The sequence below is a fragment of the Hemicordylus capensis genome, chromosome 2 (genome assembly GCF_027244095.1).
Source record: "Hemicordylus capensis ecotype Gifberg chromosome 2, rHemCap1.1.pri, whole genome shotgun sequence".
In the NCBI taxonomy this organism is placed as follows: Eukaryota; Metazoa; Chordata; class Lepidosauria; order Squamata; family Cordylidae; genus Hemicordylus; species Hemicordylus capensis.
The window spans coordinates 22,118,034-22,137,219 of NC_069658.1; the positions used below are offsets into that span (position 1 = coordinate 22,118,034).

The 19,186-nt window shown below is 44.8% G+C and overlaps 1 protein-coding gene across 1 annotated transcript; it reads left to right on the forward strand.

Annotated features, from left to right (window-relative positions):
* Positions 1-2,679: 2,679 nt before the first annotated feature.
* On the forward strand, positions 2,680-15,122 carry LOC128342509 (O-acyltransferase like protein-like). Its single transcript, XM_053289851.1, has 7 exons — positions 2,680-2,773; positions 3,397-3,476; positions 6,174-6,287; positions 6,840-6,969; positions 10,828-11,014; positions 11,928-12,070; positions 13,556-15,122. The coding sequence occupies exons 1-7, from the start codon at positions 2,756-2,758 to the stop codon at positions 13,685-13,687; spliced, it is 804 nt and encodes a 267-aa protein (XP_053145826.1). The 5' UTR covers positions 2,680-2,755; the 3' UTR covers positions 13,688-15,122.
* Positions 15,123-19,186: the final 4,064 nt, after the last annotated feature.

Here is a 19,186-nt window from a genome sequence, read left to right on the forward strand (position 1 = left end):
GTCTCACGATCAGGGAGAGGAGCCGTAAGGGAGTTTGTGGGGAGAGCAGGCTTAGCCCACTCTCCCAGCAGACAATTGGAAGGCATCCCTGGGCAGCCGGATCAGCCGCCCACACAGCTGTCAGCTCCATCACGAAGCTGATGGGGGTTGCGGGGAGCAGAGGCCATGTGGCCCCCAGAAGTTCCAGGATGCCCCACACAAGCGTGCGGGGCATCCTGGAGAGACCCCCGAGCCTGGGAGGCTGCTTGCAGCCTTCCGGTCGGGGGTCTACTTGTGTGTTGCCAAAAAGACGAGGTTAATGGAGTGCTCGCTCAGTTAACCTCGGCTAAGGGGAGGGGTATTTAGGGCGACTAGCTGCTGGGAGCCTGCATGGCTCCCGTTGCAGCACACAATCACCCCAAAGCGGGCTAGGCTCCCTTAGTCCGCTTTGGGCAATCGTGAGAATCGCCTCAATATTTTGCTCACAGGCAGTTACTTACAAGTACTCGTTGAAGGGTAACCTCTTCTAGCAATAACATCTTTAGAGAATGGGTGGGCAACAACCCATTTTAACTTTGAAAAATCCTTTTCAATCTGCCAAAAAAATAAAATAAAAAATAGACACCACAATGATCAAATAGGTGTTTAACCATCATAGGTGTTTCAATGATAGGTTTCATCGTGGAAAGAGTCCAGGTAGCCACTTTCATTAGCAATAAGGACTTAACTTCTTAAAGGTCTATTTCCACGTTGGTGATATTTCATATCGCCTTCTTCCTGAAGCAAAGCAGCAATTTTGGTGTCCCCTACCTATGAGTTCATTGCTTTCTTAAACTGATTGAAAACTGTGCATTTCAAGCCAAGCTATTTCCTGCTAATAAAGCAGCATTGTGATGGTGTTGCCAGCCTGCCTCTCATCCGCTAGGAAAGAAACCAAATGGCTGCTTTCTTTAGCAATAGAGCACTTAGCTCTGTGTAGGTGATGTTAATATCTGAAGGGTTTTGCTTCCTTTTTCTGAAACAATGTAGCAAGTTGTTCCTGACCTTGTATCATTCCTTACCTTGCATCACAATTTTTGTTATGAGTTTATTTTCTTAGACTTGGCGGAATCTATGATTCCTTTTTTTTTTTTAGCTTTTCCAGATGATTCCCAGAATGAATGTGATCTTATTATTGCCCATTTACCTGTAGTTTCCTGTCCAAGTTGATTTATTTCCAGGGTGATGATGCTTCTCCAGGGGCTTTTACGCACAGCAGGTTTTTCCGTGAGTTTATGGGAAGCTTTTACTGTGAAATCGAAGTTGTCCCCCAAACCCAACACAAATAGTGGATTTTTTTTAACCCCAGATATAGACTGGGTTACACTCTAATGCGCAGTGAAAAACCCGAATTATGTGTGAACTGCTGCACCCCCTCCATTCCAGAGGAGATGCGAGTTAAAGGGCTTCAAAAGCCCCACGTGAAAAGCTTCATGGGGCTTTTAAAGCCCTTTAACCTGTTGGAGGGCATAATTACCCATGATGGGTTTTGTGATTGATTAGCAGAGCACTAAAGAAGCTACCCACTCTACTTACGGAGTAGAACACAGAGTTTAGTTGTTGCAGCTATTTATAGACGACACATGGAGATTCTTGTAGAATCTAAATACTAAGTAGATTTATTGGTGAAGTACACTTTGGATAGGAAAGACCTAATCCTACCTATAGGCTACATAATGATAGGTAGGGAGAGAGAGAGATGTCTCCATCTACTCTCTAAGAGGGAAGGAAGGGATTCTGACTCATCACAGGAAATGCCTGAGGAGTCAAGGCAGGGGTCATAGAGTAGAGGTAAAGCAGGGATAGGTAAGGAGACCCTCACTAGCTACCTCTATTCTCACAATGCCCCTAGTGGTCATTAGGATAGTCAGTGCAAAAGGTTGATTCACATATCAGCCAGATTTAGCCTGAAGTCCCTGCGAGTTATCAGGGAGCAGTTCACATGCAATTTGGGTTTTTCACAGTGCATTAGAGTGTAGCCCCTTAAATACAGGGTTAAAAAAAATCCACTGTTTTTTCGGGTTTGGGGGACAACTTTGGGTTCGCGGTAAAACCTCTCTGTAAACCTGCGGTAAAGTAGAGTGTTGGACTAGGAGGACTGGGAAGACCCGAGTTCAAATCCCCATTCGACCCGAGTTCAAATCCCCGAGCTCAAAGACCCGAGTTCAAATCCCCGAGTTCAAATCCCCATGAAACTCACTGGGTGACTGGGCCAGTCATGTATCTCTCAGCCTAACCTACCTCATGGGGGGGAGGGGGAGGGGGAGAAGGAGAAGAAGAAGAAAAGTGCCAAGCAATGTAGTATCTTCCACCCTGCCATCTCTGAAATCAAGCCTTGGTAGAGGTTACTTACAAAGAATTTGGCATTTAGAAATGCTGAAATAATTGCCTCACCTGCTGGATCATTTGGGTACAAACTGCCTCTAGTCATTATAAATTCCTGTTCCTGGCAGCCTTACCACTCATTTGTATATTTAAAAGCAGCACAACTGCTACCCCTGTGAGATGCTGCTGCTTCTTCTTCTCCTGCATCCTTCACCCCACTGAGCTTTAGCCATCACCAAGGAGACAATGAGCACATCATAATAGAGAAGCCACCGGTGATGTCATAATTGCTTCCTGCAAAATGTCATCATTCAGCCCTGGAGAGAGATGTGGCTGGTGGGCCCCTATCTACCCTACAAATATATACATGCTTTTATACTAGTCCTATCCTAGGAGTTTTAGTTTGGAGAGAATGCTGATAATTGCTAGAGTAATTAATCTTTTTGAATTTCCCACTGATCCCTATGGGGAAATTATCTGATCGGACCGATGTTCAGTTCTTGCACACAGGCCCCTTCGGAGCTTGTACACTGTGCTGTTTTTAGAATATATCATATCGGTACAGGAACACAGGAAGCTGCCATATACCAGAGACAGGCTATTAGTCCATCTAGTGCCATATTGTCTGCACTGATTGGCAGCAGCTCTCCAAGGTTTCAGGCAGGAGGCTCTCCCAGCCCTACCTGGAGATGCTGCCAGGGAGTGGAACTTGGACCTTCTGCATGCAAGCAGATGCTCTACCACTGAGCTGTGGCTTCCTCCCCGGGAGGGAATATCTGACAGCAGACAGCACTCCCATTTAGTCACCCATCCAAATGCAAACCATGGCAGACCTTGCTTAGCAAAGGGGACAATTCATGCTTGCTACTGCCAGACCAGCTTTCCTCCCCTACTACCAGTATGTTGGAGGGCTGACATTGCTCTGAATCAAAAGTTCATTTCAGCCCCTGGATTTGATAGAGATAAAATTTTAAGTTATGGGATTTTTGTGTGCAGGACAAAAGCTAGATTCTGACAATAAAAATGTGTTCTCTTCTCCTGTCCCCTCTTTAGTGTAATGGGTGGACATGGTACCTTGCAAGCGACTTCCAGTTTTATTTTACAACCCCTCTGCTGGTCTTTCTCTACAGTAGGTAAGTATTTGTTAGGAAGTCAGATGCTTTCCCACATTTCGGGACTGGATTAACATATTCCTGACCAATTCCCTTTTCCAAGGGACCCTCCTCTGCTTGGTATTCTGCATGTCTCTAAGCAAAGTGAAATCTGGTATCCAGTGCAGAGACGTTAGTCTTGCAATCTTGAGTTTGTTTGAATCAATAAATATTCTTCGTAATCTCTCTGCAGTCTTAGCTATGGAGTGGGCAGGCATGAACAAAAGCCAAAGAATCTCCCAGTAAGTTCAGACAAGGATCAGCAGCAGGAAGCAGGGATTTGTTATTGTTGTTACTATAAATGTTTATATACTGGCGGGCCTATAGAGCAAGGAATAGCAATAGCACTTACAAGGAAGCACCAGTGCAGGCAGAAGAACAGGCTAACAGCTGCACACGGCCTTCCCCTTCTGTATTTTTGGGTGGTATAGAGGGCTTCTTGGGATCCCCAGAAAGCCCACCCAAAATTATGGAAGGAGAGGGCATTGAAATTGTCCCTTGCCTGGTATATCAGTGCAGTTAGTTAGAAAGTGCTGTTAGCCTGCTCCTCTTCCTGCACTGGTGCTTCCTTGCTCTGTAAATCAGCCCCTGCTTTTCAACAAAGAACTTCTCAAAAAATCTTATATAACGAAAGGGAACAAAATGGCTCCTGGGAGGGTGTTACATCCATGAAAGATGTCGGAATGGAATGGAAACTAAACAACCAGAAACCAGAATTCTGTTCCTGACAGAAAATCTGGGACATTAAGATTTATAATCTCCTTGAACTTCAAACTTTTTCTAAAAGTATTGTTTGTAGTGGATTATTATCTTTAATTTTACAATTTGTAATTGGTTTGGCTTCTTTGGCAATTAATTCTAGGGATTTCAGTTAGGGCCTCTTCAAAGATTGGTCAGTGGTTTCCCCTGTATACAGTTACGTAAAAATGCATGAAAGAGGGGATTTGAAGGAGAGGTCTTGCTTAGTTACATAAAGATCAGTGTTTATTCCCTGTGATAATAATTACGAGGCTTGGAATAGGGAGATAGAACTGAGATGTCTTATAGTTATATCCTAAAGATAAACAGTTGTTATTATTTTTATTATTTGCCTGTTTTGAAGGATAGAAATAAATAAGTAATTATTTTATCATGATTAATACATTTTATATTAACCAGATTAACTAGTTTTTAAATTCAAGGAGAACTTTTCAATGAAGGGATTTAATGCAGGAGAATATGGTTCTATACTAGAGGTTAGACCTTTTTACCAGTTTTCAAAGATTATTACCAGGGAGATTGGAGTTTCTAGTTGTATATTTCTACCCCCCCCCCTTTCTGTATGTTGGTTTGTTCATTAAAATTTGGCTTGTAACACATTAGCAATGTTAACATTAATGTGTTACAACACATTAATGCTGATATTATAATAAACAATTATTGGTACTGATAATTGATAATAATTGATAATATTAATTATTGTTATTACAATATATTAATAATATTTTTAAGTTATATTTTTAAACTTTTTGAGAAAGTCTGTTCCATGGGGGCTTGCTGAGTTTTGTTTTGTTCTGTTTCTCCCCCCCCCCCATTTTTTGGTTTCCCTCTTTCTTTCTTTCTTTTTTGATTTGAAGTATATGAAAGGTTATAGATTTATTTATACAATACAAGTAAATCTGCAACTCATTTTTTGAAGAATCTCTAGGGAGAAGTAATATTAGGGAAGAGTATCTATAAATATATGGATTTTTGTTGTTGTTTACAAATGGATCCTTTTGATGTTCTTAGAAGTGTTGCTGTTAGTTTCAGTTCCATCACCACAGAGGCATTACAAAAGTCTCAGCTTGAGGTAGCAAACTCAAATGGTTGCTCCTTTTTAGTTTTACTTCTCAAATGGTTTTGCTTCTCAAATGGTTGCTCCTTTTTGGTTTGCCTTTGGAAATAGGTAACTGCCCAATTAGTAACATACGTTAAAGTTCTGAATATGTTTTGTTTACAGGGAATTTAACCAGAATACAGAATACAGGAAATTGTGGATGTAATTTAAAATAATATTCAAAATAACTGGAACATTTTTATTTTAGTAATATTGGTCTCTATTTTTAAATCATCTGATCTCTTTTCTCTCTCTCTCCTACTTATAGTCAAATTACCATTTCCCCCCAGACAAGATTATTATCTAGGTATTAGTTGACTGACAGGTCCGGTGGGAGTTCAATTATTATTTTCTTTCTTTCTTATAATTTTCTTCTTCATATCAACTAGGTGTGTGTTAGAAAGTTATTGATGGGCAAGATTTAGTTCATTTTTGCACTTGTTCTGTATGTAAACAATTAACTATGATAAGTAAGAACGTACGTAGCACATACATGGGTATGAACTTGTGTTATATCATTTTATGTGTTATTGGACAAGTTGGTGGCTCAGAGGTGTAACCTTTCCCTTACTTTTCTATATAATAAAAAGCATTTTTTAAAAAAGAAAGAAAAAAGAAAGAAAGATGTCGGAATGGGCGCTCTCTCAGCGCACTGCCTTTATTCATCATGTGGGCCAGGGAAGTATTGTCCAAACTGGCCTAAATAGTAATTTCAGTTATATCGGAGAAATAAATGTTCTTCCCTCCTCCCTCCATCCCCAAAGCAAACCCCACGATGCAAACAGTCCATTTGGTTGCTTATGTTTCTCTTGTCTTGGCAGAAGTAAGTATGGACTGATGGTCACAGGGACCTTTCTGTTCCTGGCAACTTTTACGGTCACCTCCTTGTTGTCATCCTTTTACCAGCTTCCTGTAGCAAATCCATATGATATGAGGTAAGGACCTTGAAAGGCTCTCCATCCATAGGTTCACTTGTGTTTTTGGTCTTTAACTCGTGGGTTGGGATACGCAGCCTAAGGTGTTCTGCATCGAGGCATAGCTGCCATTTTCTTTTTAAATGATTTTTTTAAAGAAAGGGGGACACAACAAGGAGGTTGGAGGTGTGAAGGTAGGAATGGTGATAGAGAAAGATAAAAAGAAAGTGGGAGGGAAGAGCATAAGGAGCAGAAAGGCAGACATATGTAGTAAAAAATGAAAAGTGGCTAGCATTAAAGGTGAAAGCAAATGTGTGTGTTTAGGAAAACTTTGTTCTTTTCTCCTTTTTAAAAAATTTGAAGTCACTGTACTTAGGGAAAATTAACTCTGTGCATGCATGCTTGGAGGCCTGCCTAAGGTTCCAAAAGTGTGGAGGACAAAAATTATCAGCCATCAAAGAGAACTGTTTTGCACAGGGATTTCATACAGTTGACTCGTACTTCTCTGACTTGCTTCTCACACCACTGATTTCTATAAAGCAAAATCTGAAAACACTTCCAATCTTCTTGCAGAAAAATGTCTACTGTCATGTATTTCATGGAGTATTATTCCAAACCTTACTGCCGGTATGGTCCATTTCTAGTTGGTATACTTCTAGGGTTATTCATCTACCACCAACAAACACCACTCCTAAGAACAAAGGTAAATGAAGGATGTGCTTAACAAAAAATTGATGCCTCAGCTACATTTCAATTGTATATGGGTTTTATACCAGTTTAACTCTTGGGGCTTCTTCCAAAGAATTGTGGGAGTTGTCGTTTTATGAGGGTACTAACCCTAGAACCGCACCACCAGTAAAGTTGCCAGTGATCTGAGGAGAACAAGTGACCATTAAACCAGTTTAGTGGCTTTAAACCACAGATGTGACCTCCAAATGCATTATTTAGACCTCAGAATGGCTTGTTTCCTTATCCACAGCTTATCACAGCTCTGCTTGATGGAACTGGTGCAGGGGAGAGGGGGTAACCCCTCTTCTCTTCTCCCCCTACATTGTGGCCCTGAATCAAATCAGCCTCCTCCCCACAAATGTTTTTAGCAACTCTATCCACTACGCCACACTGGCTGCTAATGTCACAAAAGGTAGTATGAAAGCAGTAACGGTCTGTAAGGGTGGAGCTGGGGTGGTGGTAAATGAGCTGCAGGTGTGGCTTCTTCCCACTTACTTCTTTCTACCCTGGCTGCCTCGTCTTGCCTCCCCTCCCCTTCTGCTGTGTTAACCCTAGGTAGAGTTGCCACGCCCCCCATAATTCTGGGTTTCACCCAGATTTTAAGCATCTCACCCAGATTGCTTAGCCCACCCAGATTTGCCCAGATTTCAGCTTTCTTTCTTTCTTTCTTTTAAAAAAAGCTAAGCTCTAGCCCTCATAGAAGTGGAATTATGGAGCAAAACATGCAGTCACTATTCTGCTCAAAAATGATTTTCAAGCCAATTTGCATAATATGCAAATTAGGCATCCAGATTTGGAAAACCAGAATATGGCAACCCTACTAGATGCATGGGCTGCTCATTCTCCCAGGTTGGTGAACCGAGCAAATGAGCAGCCCATGTACCTGAGCTTAAATGGCAGCGGGGTGGTGGTAGTGGTGGCAGAACTCGGTAGCCAGGACACGGAGAGGAAAGTGGGAACAAGAAACACCTGCGGCTTGTTTACCACTCTCCTGCTCTGCCTGTATGGGCTGCCACTGGCTACATGGGTGTGAGGGCAGGTCTGTACAGATCTACTTAGTTCCAGGATCCCCAGATGTTATTGGACTACAGCCCCCAGTCCCATCACCCCCAGCCCCAATGGCCAGAGGCTCCATCAGAGGCTCCCATTACCAGTCAAAGGCCATTATGGTTGGGGATGATGATGGGAGTTGAAGTCCAACAACAGGGGAATCTCTTCTAGTCTCCCATTCATATGCAACCAGGGTGGACCCTGCTTAGCTAAGGGGACAAGTCATGCTTGCTACCACAAGACCAGCTCTCCTCCCATAATAAGAAAAAAAAATATGTGGCTTGGATGTGGCACCCTCTCATTCAGAGAGCCGGTCATCAGCAAACACATTTTTAACCACAAATGTACATTTGGATGATCTGTTGCTGGCATCCTGTTGTTGTCCAAACATTTCTTTGAGAAGGCTGAGTGTTATCAGCAGAGCTGAATAGTAGGCTTGTCCCTGATGACGGTTCTTTCCAGGATGAAGCCTGCGATTCAGCTCCGATGATGATGAGACTGTCCTACTTTCCAAAAGAAATGAATAAAAAGAAAAATGAAACATGGAACAAGGAAATAATAAACAAGGAAAGGATGAGTCAAATGTATGCAAGTGGAGAATTCTGCTGGGATGAGCCAGTGGTTAAGGATGCCTGGGGCAACCTGTTTGGCTTGGCAAATGAGGGAGCACCTTTGATTTCAAATATTCATGTGTTCTTGAAGTGATATGCAAAATTTCACATCTGGGGTGTGTTTTGCCTTGAAGTGCTCCCACCCTAACCTTGAGAGAAAGTGAAGTCAGTCTTGATCTGACAAGAGGCGGTTGATGGTGTATTGCAAATTAAGAAGGTTGTGGCAGGGAAAGAGACGGAGGGCATGATTTTAATGCAATGATAGCCTGACAGAGTGGAAAGTTATACATCAAAATGGAACACGTAGGAAGATTCCTGATCTTCAGAGCAGCCTTAGGGGACTCTGGTTATCTCAGATCATTCACACTGTGAGAGGGATGTTTAACCCTTTCCTTTGCTCAGTGGGCCAGTTCTGAGCATCAGGTGCATGCATTCACCCTCCCATCCCTGTGTGATTGTCTACTTCTTATCTCAGTTCAGATAAAGCGAGATTGGTTGTGTCATCTGAACTGACCAATCTCGGTTTATTCTAGCCTACTGGTTTCAAATATGACCCCAAGGTTTGAAGTAAGTTACAGATGAAAGTTTTCTCAGTGCCACCTGCTGGCCTACTGCCAATCTGGACAAAGCATCCATTAGTGTAGGTTTGGAAGCCTGCTGGTGTGTTTGGAAAGCAGATGTAATTAACTCAGCTTGCAAAAGCACTTTTCCAGCACTTTTGCTGCTGCCTGGAGACACCCTTGGTATCTTTCAGCAATACACGACAATCCCCACACCCAACTTTAAGAGACATGGCACATAAGGAAAGGGAAGAGGAAGAAGATCATATGGTGAAGGGGAAAGCAAACCATTGGTTCTTATGATTCTTAAAGATGGTAATGGATGGAGTGAGCTGGATGTCAGGGAGAAGAGCATTTCAGTGATAAGGGGCATCTAAGGACAGTGTGCTCAGTAGGGATGTGGCCAAAGCATGGTTTGAAGTACGGCTTGATCACTTTATGGGAAAGGGGCCCGGGAACTTTAAGAAAAAGGAGAACAGGTCCTTACCTGCTCTCCACCATGCCATGCAGCTTCCTGCTGGGGTAGTGCACATCCCAATAACCCCCCACGCAGTGCCAGCATGCACATGGCATCCACGCATGTGTGGGTACCATTTGCGTGGTCAGCACGGTGCCCACACATGTGCAGATGTGAGGACAGCTGGTCTTGTGATAGCAAGCACGACTTGTCCCCTTGGCTAAGCAGGGTCTGCCCTGGTTGCATATGAAAGGGAGACTCTAAGTGTGAGCACTGCAAGATATTCCCCTCAGGGGATGGAGCCGCTCTGGGAAGAGCAGAAGGTTTCAAGTTCCCTCCTTGGATTCTCCAAGATAGGGCTGAGAGAGACTCCTGCCTGCAACCTTGGAGAAGCCACTGCTTAATCTGTGTAGACAATACTGAGCAAGATGGGCCAATGGTCTGACTCAGTATATGGCAGCTTCCTATGTTCCAGACACCATGTGCATGCTGGCACCATGCGGGTGTTATTGGGATTCACCCACCCCAGCAGGAAGCAGGACCTTCTCTCCTTTTCCTCAAAGTTCCCGGGCCTGTTTCAAAAATAAAATTGCTCAAACAGCACTTTGGGCACATCCCTAGTACTCAGCAGGAGATAGAGGTGGATCTGCTGGGGTTAAAGAAGATCTGTGGTGGGCAAGTGGCAAAGACATGGAAATTGATATTAGCTGGCTGCGCCAGTGTAGGGGGAGAGGGGCAATTTTTGACACTCTCCCCTTCCCCAGGAAGCCCTCTATGCCACCCAAAAATATGTCCCTGAGCGTTGCACAGGCCTCAGGGACATATTTTCGAGTGCCACAGAGGATATCTCCGGGAAGAGGAGGGCATCAAAAATGCCCACTTCCACATTTCACCAGTGCAGTTAGTTGGGAAGTTCTGTTATACCAACTCAGTATAAAGCAGCTTCCTATGTTGCAGGATCATTGTGAAGATCTCTGAGATATTGCATGAGCCAGTACAAGAGGTAATAAAGGGATGCTTAACAAGCAGACAAAAAAAGAAGCAAGCTTATTTACCACAGATATAACTAACTGCAGGACTACAGTCTGATAAACATCACACTGATGCATTAACATGCATGGGAACAAGAGTGTGTTGCTCTCTTGTCTTGACAGGTACAGGCTGCCATTGGGTGGCTTTGTGCGCTCTTTTCCATGTTCATGGTGATTGCTCTGGCCTATGCATTCGAGGACTCCCTCAACATCTATGCTCCTGCTAAAGCCATCTACCAAGCCCTTCACCGAACAGTTTGGGCAGTGGCTGTGGGATGGATCATTTTTGCCTGTGGAGAAGGCTATGGAGGTACAGTACTGGGAGAGAAGCCATGTTACTTACTCCATTAACTGGTGTCACCGGTCTTTTAGAACCAGCTCAGGACTTTTAAAAAGTTGCAGCACTGGCATTTTATTCATTCATTCATACATACATACATACATGCATACATACCACCCTCTGTCTTAAGACTTCAGAGCAGTCAACAACAAGATAAAAACAATAATCAACATTCATTTTTTTTAAAACCCCAGAAATAAATCCAACACAACTACATCTTTAAAAATGAGCATTGGGCATTCATTGGCCAAAAGTCTGGATAAAAAAAAGGCAGTCTTCAGTTTCCTTTGCAAAGCTGGGAGTGAGGGAGCCACGTGGATCTCTGTTATGAGCAAGTTCCACAACCTGGGGGCAACCACTGAGAAGGCCCTGTCCCATGTGCTCAACAAATGAGCTGTAGCTGGTGTCAGCACATGGAGCAGAGTCCTTGCAGCAGGCCTAGTCAGGTAGGTAGATTCAGCTGGGAGCAGGCAGTCCCTCAGGTACCCAGGACCCAAGCCACTGAGGGCTTTAAAGGTAATTATTTCTGTACCCAGAAATAAATTGGCAGCCAGTGCAGTGCTTAGGATGCAGTCAGGTTAGAGCTGCAACTGTGAGAGAAAGGATGCAGTTGCCAAAAATATCTGAGAGTAGCTACCTCAATGCAGCCTCAGCTGGTGGATCAGGCCTGGGGAATCATGGGTACAGCCCCGGATTATGCATGCGGTTCCTTCTCATCCATCCAGGCATGAAAGCCTGCTTTCATGTGCATATCGTAGCCTCTACCTGGATAGATTTCAAATGCTACCTTTGGGCACCACAAACTCAATGAATAGTGCCACGTCTCAATGAAGAGAAAGAGATGGTGCTTGCTCCTTATGGTACGTGATATTTTTCTTCACAGGTTTCATCAGCTCGTTGCTTTCATGGGGCATTTGGGCAGTGGTAGCAAGAATCAGCTATGCCTGCTATTTGGTGCATCCCATGCTAATCCTGTTGTATAATGGACTTCAAGAAACTCTCATGCATTACTCAGACATTAACATGGTGAGTGCTGTTGGGAGGATATAACAGTGCAGTCCTGAGCACAGGAACATAGGAAGCTGCCAGATACTGAGTCAGACCATTGGTCTATCTAGCTCAGTATTGTCTTCACAGACTGGCAGCGGCTTCTCCAAGGTTGCAGGCAGGAATCTCTCTCAGCCCTATCACGGAGAAGCCAGAGAGAGAACTTGGAACCTTCTGCTCTTCCCAGAGCGGCTCCTTCCCTTAAGGGGAATACCTTACAGTGCTCACACTTCTAGTCTCCCATTCATATGCAATCAGGCCAGAGCCTGCTTAGCTAAGGGGACAAGTCATGCTTGCTACCACAAGACCAGCTCTCCTCTCTAAAAAAAGAGGTGGGCAAAAGGCATATTTTCTCAGAAGTCTCAACAAGATTAATGAGGCTTATTCCCCAGTAAGTGTACTTCGGATTGCAACCTGTTTTAAAAACTGTTATGACTCTGGGGAAATGCAGTACAATTTGCCCCCATGTTCATAACCCAAAGTCATTTTCCAGTTTGCACAAAGTGAGGTGGTAGAATTCTAGACTGTACCACTTCAAACTTCAGGAGTCCTACATGTTGTACTATATGGCATATAGAGAGCTTTTTATGGGGGGAGGCATGCAAAAACACAAACCACCACCTGAAGTCAGATCTGAAGTCAGATGTGTACCACAGTTAGAAGTGGTACAGTCCAAAGGTCTACCACTCCAGTTTGCACAAAGCAGGAGTTCCGAACCTTGAGTTTCTAGAGGTTGTTGGACTACAGCTCCCATCATCCCCAGACCACTGTGACTGGGGATGATGGTAACTGTAGTCAAACAACCTCTGTAGATCCAAGATTGGGATCTCTGGCATAATGTATAGAATAGCTCTGAGGTTTTCAATGTCCACCCCCCCTGCCACCCGTTTATATAATTTACATTTCTCCTGTGCTATAATACAAAGATCTTCTTATGTATTCAGACTAGTAATGTGACTACTTGCTATAGTAAAGTTGTGCCATCGAGTCGGTGTTGACTCCTGGTGCCCACAGAGCCCTGTGGTTGTCTTTGGTAGAATACAGGAGAGGTTTCCCATTGCCATCTTCCGCGCAGTATGAGATGATGATGCCTTTCAGCATCTTCCTATGCTGCCCGATATAGGTGTTTCCCATCATCTGGGGGAAAATACCAGCGAGGATTCGAACTGGCAACCTCTTGCTGAAGGGGTAACACTCACACCATGTGCTGCCCACAACCTGAATTGGTATGGTCTGGAAAGGGCTGCACCACTTGCCGTGTCGGTGCATTTGAATCCTGTCCCCTTCCCCTTAGCCGAGCATCTCCTGCTCCACCCATGGCAACATTTGCCTGTGTGAATGTGGCTGCCAAGCATTATGCTGCCATCAGTCGTTTTGCATCCATCTGTGCTGATAAACCTAGAGTTACTCGTACACACAGCTACGTTAAGTGCTCTCCTCTTCATTTGTACTTGCCTTTTCTAGTTCTACCTGTTCCTTGGACATTGCTCGGTGACATTCATTGTTGGGTTGGCCGTGACAGTGATGGTCGAGAGGCCTCTTCAAGAGCTCAAGCCGTCTCTCTCCTGCAGGTGTCGGCCAACGGTTCACTTGTAACAGAGGAAGCAGGAAAGGTTCAACTCACTGCCCGCCTCTTACCCTTTATAGAAGTCTCTTTGTGAGGCCACATGAGCTCCATTTCTTCCAAATCACAAAAAAATGAACGTCGTCATATCTCCCCCAAACCCCACCCAGAGTTTTATACTAGTTGTATGCTGTTTTGGACCTGACCTCAGTCACTCATGCTTTGGTAATATCCAGATTAGACTACCACAATGCGCTTTACCTGGGGCTGTCCTTGAAGACGGTTCAGAAGCTTCAGCTGGTCCAGAATGCTGCTGCAAGGATGCTTTGTGGGTGCAAGTCGCTTCATGAGTGTGTCACACCCACCCTGGAGCAGCTTCATTGGTTACCAATCCACTTCTGGTCTAGATTCAAGGTGCTGGTCTTGATGATTAAAGCTCTACATGGCTTAGTGCTGCCGGGATATCTGTCGGACTACATTCACCCATATGAACCTGCCAGGGCCCTCTGCTCAGCATCTCAAGCCTTGCTCATGGCCCTGCCACTAACAGAGATCCATTTTGCCGGGACAAAAACCAGGGCCTTCTAGGCTGTGGCCCCTCGGCTTTGGAACGCCTTCCCCAAAGAGCTTTGCCATGGTCCCTCCCTCAGTGTTTTAAAAAACAATTTTAAAAATGTCTTTTAAAAGAGGCATTTTAATGTTTTATCTGCTGCTTATATCTGGTAGGTTCTTTAGTCTTTATCATCCTCAGCTTTTTATCAATAATTTTTAATTTGAATTTTTTTTAAAAAAATTATAATTTTACATGTGGTTTTAGTTTGGTCTTTTAACTTGTTGAACTTTATTAATCTTTTATTTTACATTGCATCTATTTTATTAATGTTGTGAGCTGCCCCAAGCAGTAGTGTACTTGAGGGACAGGGGTATAAATATTTAGACAACAACAACAAAATCCTTGGTTTTGTGTCACCTCATTTATGGGTGTAATGGACACCTCAAAATGTGGTTTCCAGGAAATGCTGAAATAAATGGTTTCCTATTCTCTCTTAACCCCATGAGGATTCCCTCAAAACCACTACAAGAGTTTTGTGCGACCGTTTTGTGCTGCCTCTTTTAAGTGTGCAATGCACACCTCAAATTGTGGTTCCCAGGAAATCCTGGGGAGGTGGGGAAAGAATGAAAAATGCTGGGGATGGGGGGAGAGAATCACCCCCCCCTCCTCCTCATCATCCTGCTTCCACCAAATCTCTCTCTACCTGGGCATGTCCATTGCAATGCTTGAGAAACAGTCCTAGCTAATGATAAAGGTCAGGAGTTTGCCCATGGAGACCTCCATGTTTTTGTCAGGCCGAGCTCTCCCTCCCCTTTGGAAGTTCTCTCACCTGCTCTCATTGATTTTGCAAATATGTCACCTGATCCTCTTCTCCAACTTTTCCTTTGTATTTAAACATTTCTTATTTTAGAATAAAGACAATTACAACAGCATCAATGGCATTGCTATGTATTCACTTCTTGTCCCCCTAATCCCTGATATGGGTATTAAGGTCAATCTTTACATCTAGATATTCTCATACTCAGGTTTGGGTGTGGGGGCGGGTGTGGGTGTGGGTGGGGAAGGATTATTTCCAGACAGTGGTTTGTCCCATCATGACCATAGATTCTTATGGGTTATTTTGCAGGAGATCCAGATGATGTTTTGCACGTCGCATAACTTTCTTGCACAATCTTCTTTCCAAGTCATGGAACACCAATGTCTTTTCATTACTACATTTTTTTCCTAACTTGATCTCGCTAGGGGAACATTTTGTGGTAGGAAGGAAAGATGCAGATTGACTATTGTCAAAGATGTCCCTGTAGGGATATGTGAGCCAGCTCAATTAAAGCTGGGCTCGACATCCAACAGGTCCGGTTTGGGCAGTCCGAGTTCGAACTGGACCAGACCCCCAAAGGGGGGTGCTCGTCTGAGTTTGAACTGGACTGGCCCCTGTTCTAAGAACTGGTTCGCAGGCTGGTTTGGGTATACTTGTAAAGGGGCAGGGGTGTAGAGAGAGAGTGGCCTTTGTTGGCCTCTGTACCTTTAAAGAAAGCCGTGGCAGAGACAGCGAAGCATCGGAGACAGTGGGGGGTGGGGGTGTGCTCCTCCAAGCTCCCTGCCAGCCTCCTAAATGACAGCCCACATTTGGGCCATTTTCGTGACCGTGCATGCGCAGAGGCCATTTGCATCACCTGGCTGTCATTTAGGAGTCCGGAGCGGGGCTTGGAGGAGCCCCTGCCACCACCCATCACCACCTCTGATGCTTCTCCGCCACCTCTGCTGCCATCTGCTCTAAAGGTACAGAAGCCGCTTTCTCTCTCCACCCCCGCTCCGCGACTTTAGCATAAGGATTAAGGATGCCCTCTTTACTTATAAAGGGGAATCCTCAAGGATTTCCCCTTTACAAGCATTTCCGAGCCGGCCTGCAAACTGTTTTGGCCTGGTTCAATGGCCAAACCAGACTTGACGCAGTTCGGCCAAGCCCAAAGCCTGGCTGGCTTGGTTCAAATCCAATCCGGATTTGATCTGGACTGGCCAAACCAGTTCCATGCACAATCTCTAGGTCCCTGTGGCAAGGACTCTGCTCCATGCCGCCCCTTGTGGGGCCTTGCTACACTGCAGCAACTTTGGAGCTTCCAAACCCTATGCTGGCCCTGCCTTGTGAGACCCGTTATTGGCTCCCCTGCAGACAGGAAGAATATAAAAGGCTTCCTGTCTGAAGCTACCCCTTGCTTCAGTATCAAGGTTGTTCCGATTTGGTGCACATCTCCTAGCTGTTTCTCCTGACCACTTGGTATGATCCCTGGCCTGCTGTGACTTCTGCCTACCTGTTTGGTAGGGATGCACACAAATTGTTATTCAAAGAATGATTCACAACACATCCCCACCTTTAAAAGGGAGGAGAGCAGGTTCATACCCGCTCCTCCACTGCTTGCTGCCACTTCCTGTTTCAGTGATACTCCCGCCTGGCTATCTTTGCCCCGGTGGTGCAGTAAGAACAGCCCTGCTGGATCAGGCCCAAGGCCCATCTAGTCCAGCATCCTGTTTCACACAGTAGCCCACCAGATGCCTTCGAGAAGCCCACAGGGGGTGGGGGTGAGGGCTTGTCCACTCTCCTGCCATTGCTTCCCTGCAACTGGTATTTAGCAGTGATCACCGTGCTGATGCTGATTCCACCAGGCTCCACTGTACATGCGCGGAGGCCACGTGCGTGCAAGGGCATCTGGGAGAAGCACTGCCGGCATGCAATGGTAGCTGGGGGTAGCGCTGCCGAAACAAGAAGTGGTGGTGGGCAGCAGAGGAGCAGGTATGGACCTGCTCTCCTCCCTTTTAAAGGTGTAGGGGGTTATAAATCGCTGTTCAAATAGCGATTTGTGCACATCCCAACGGTTTGATCCCTCTGGCTTCTGCCTGCTAATCTGGTTTTGATCCCTAGTGTGGCTTTGACTCCTGGCTTCTGTCTTGATCCCCTAACTGGGTGACTACTCAGTTTGACCCTCTGCATGCTCCTGGCTCCTGTCTCAGTCCTTGGCTTTGGTTCTGTTGGGGTTTGTAATTGTTTAGCAAAGCACCAACAAACGAAGCTACCCACTCCAGTTACAGAGTAGCTGCTGCAGCTATTTAAAGAACATGCATGGAGATTGTTGTACACTCCAAATACTAAGTTGATTTATTGGTGAAGTACAATTGAGACAGGAAAGACCTATTCGATCTATCAGTGAAATAATGAATAGGTAGGGAGAGAGATGTTTCCATTTTCTCTCTAGGGAGAAAGGAAGAGGACTGACTCACTACAGGAAGTACCCGAGGAGTCAAGGCAGGAGTCATAGAGTAGAGGCAAGCAGGGACAGGTAAGGAGACCCTCACTAGCTACCTCTGCTCCCAATGCCCCTAGTGGTCATTAGGATAGTTGGTGCAAAAGGTTGATGCACTGAACTCCATCTCCAACAGGTCCCTGATAGATTACTTGGTTTGACTTACCTTTGCTTGGCTCCTGAGTCCTGTTTTGATCCTCCAGACCTGATCCATCTGCTTTGCCAGCCCCATGTTCCTGATGGTCTCAGCCCTGGCTTCTAGACCCACACCTCCAAGTGCTGCTGCCCATGGCCCAGCCAATCCGACAACTATATAGTCAGGGGCGTATCTAGGGGTAGGGCAGGCAGGGCATGTGCCCCGGGCGCCACTTGAAGGGGGCGCCATCTTGTAAAATTAATTTAAAAAAAAAAAAAGGCTGCCAAAAACAAAATGGCCACCGTGCATGCTCAAATGGCCTCTGTGAGGATCTAGGTCATGCCAGGCTTTGCAGAGGCCATTTGAGCATGCGCGGTGGCCATTTTGTTTTCAATGGCCTTTAAAAAAAAAAAAAGATTATTTTTAAAAACGGCCACTGCACATGCTCAAATGGTCCCTGCGAGGCCCTAGAGGCCAGCGGGGTGAGGGGGAATCTTTGCAAACCCTCCCAGCCTTTAGGAAGCCCCCCAAAGGGGCTATGGGTAAAAATAATAATAATAAAAATATAATATAAGACACTGTACACATATTCAGATTGGCACTCTGTACAGAGAATCAGGGCTTGTGAATACTGAGCTGACGCTTAAGAGCTAGGATTTTATTCATTTGCTCTTACTTTGCTTCTTGTGATAAGTGAGTTAAATGTGATGTCTTGCTAATATGGCTATTAATGGTGAGTTTGTCTTTGAATCAGTGTGAAACCCTTAATATTAAGGCCCACTGGGAGTTTCTTGCTCTCTTTCTCTCATTTTAACTGTCTTTCTGAAAGACTAGAATATATTTCAAGCAGTGACACAGTTTACTCTGCATATCCTTTAATTATTTTCAGAGTATCTGGGAAAAGTCAAATTCTCCATTGATTTTTAAAATTTATGTAATGGTGATGCTCCAATGCATAGTAGAGAATTAGACAGGCACTTTTGTTTAGTTTTCCAAGTACATCTCCACATAGTATTTGGGTATTTCATGAGCCCCCACATACTGAAATTTGTAGTTTTCCAGCCTTTTTTGGTCTGGCTAAGTCCACTGCTAAATAGTTTTTGAAATATTAAAAAATTAACGAGCTTGACTTGTATTTTTCAGCTGATATTATGGTAAAGTTATCTGAAAGATGGGTGTCAGATGCTTGGACAGGGGGCGCAATGTCAGTGTTTGCCCTAGGTGCTATTTTCCCTAGATACGCCTCTGTATATAGTGCAGCCTGTAGAAGAGTGGTTATCTCCGTAGGTGGGGTGCTGCATGCAGGGGTGGCCCAAGGTATTGCAGCACCTGAGGCGAGGCACTAAATGCTGCGCTGCCCTGTTACCGTCCTGGTGGCCAGTTCCCTTTCAAAACCAACCTTTTGAGAGCTTTGAAAGTGGCCCGGAGCAGGGAAGGTTGCCAGCAGCCTCCTCTCCTCTCTTTGTGGTTCTTGCAAGCTTTGCAAGGAGTGTGAGGAGAAATGCTCTTTGCAAGCCTTGCAAGGGCCAGCTTGGTCCAAATGAGC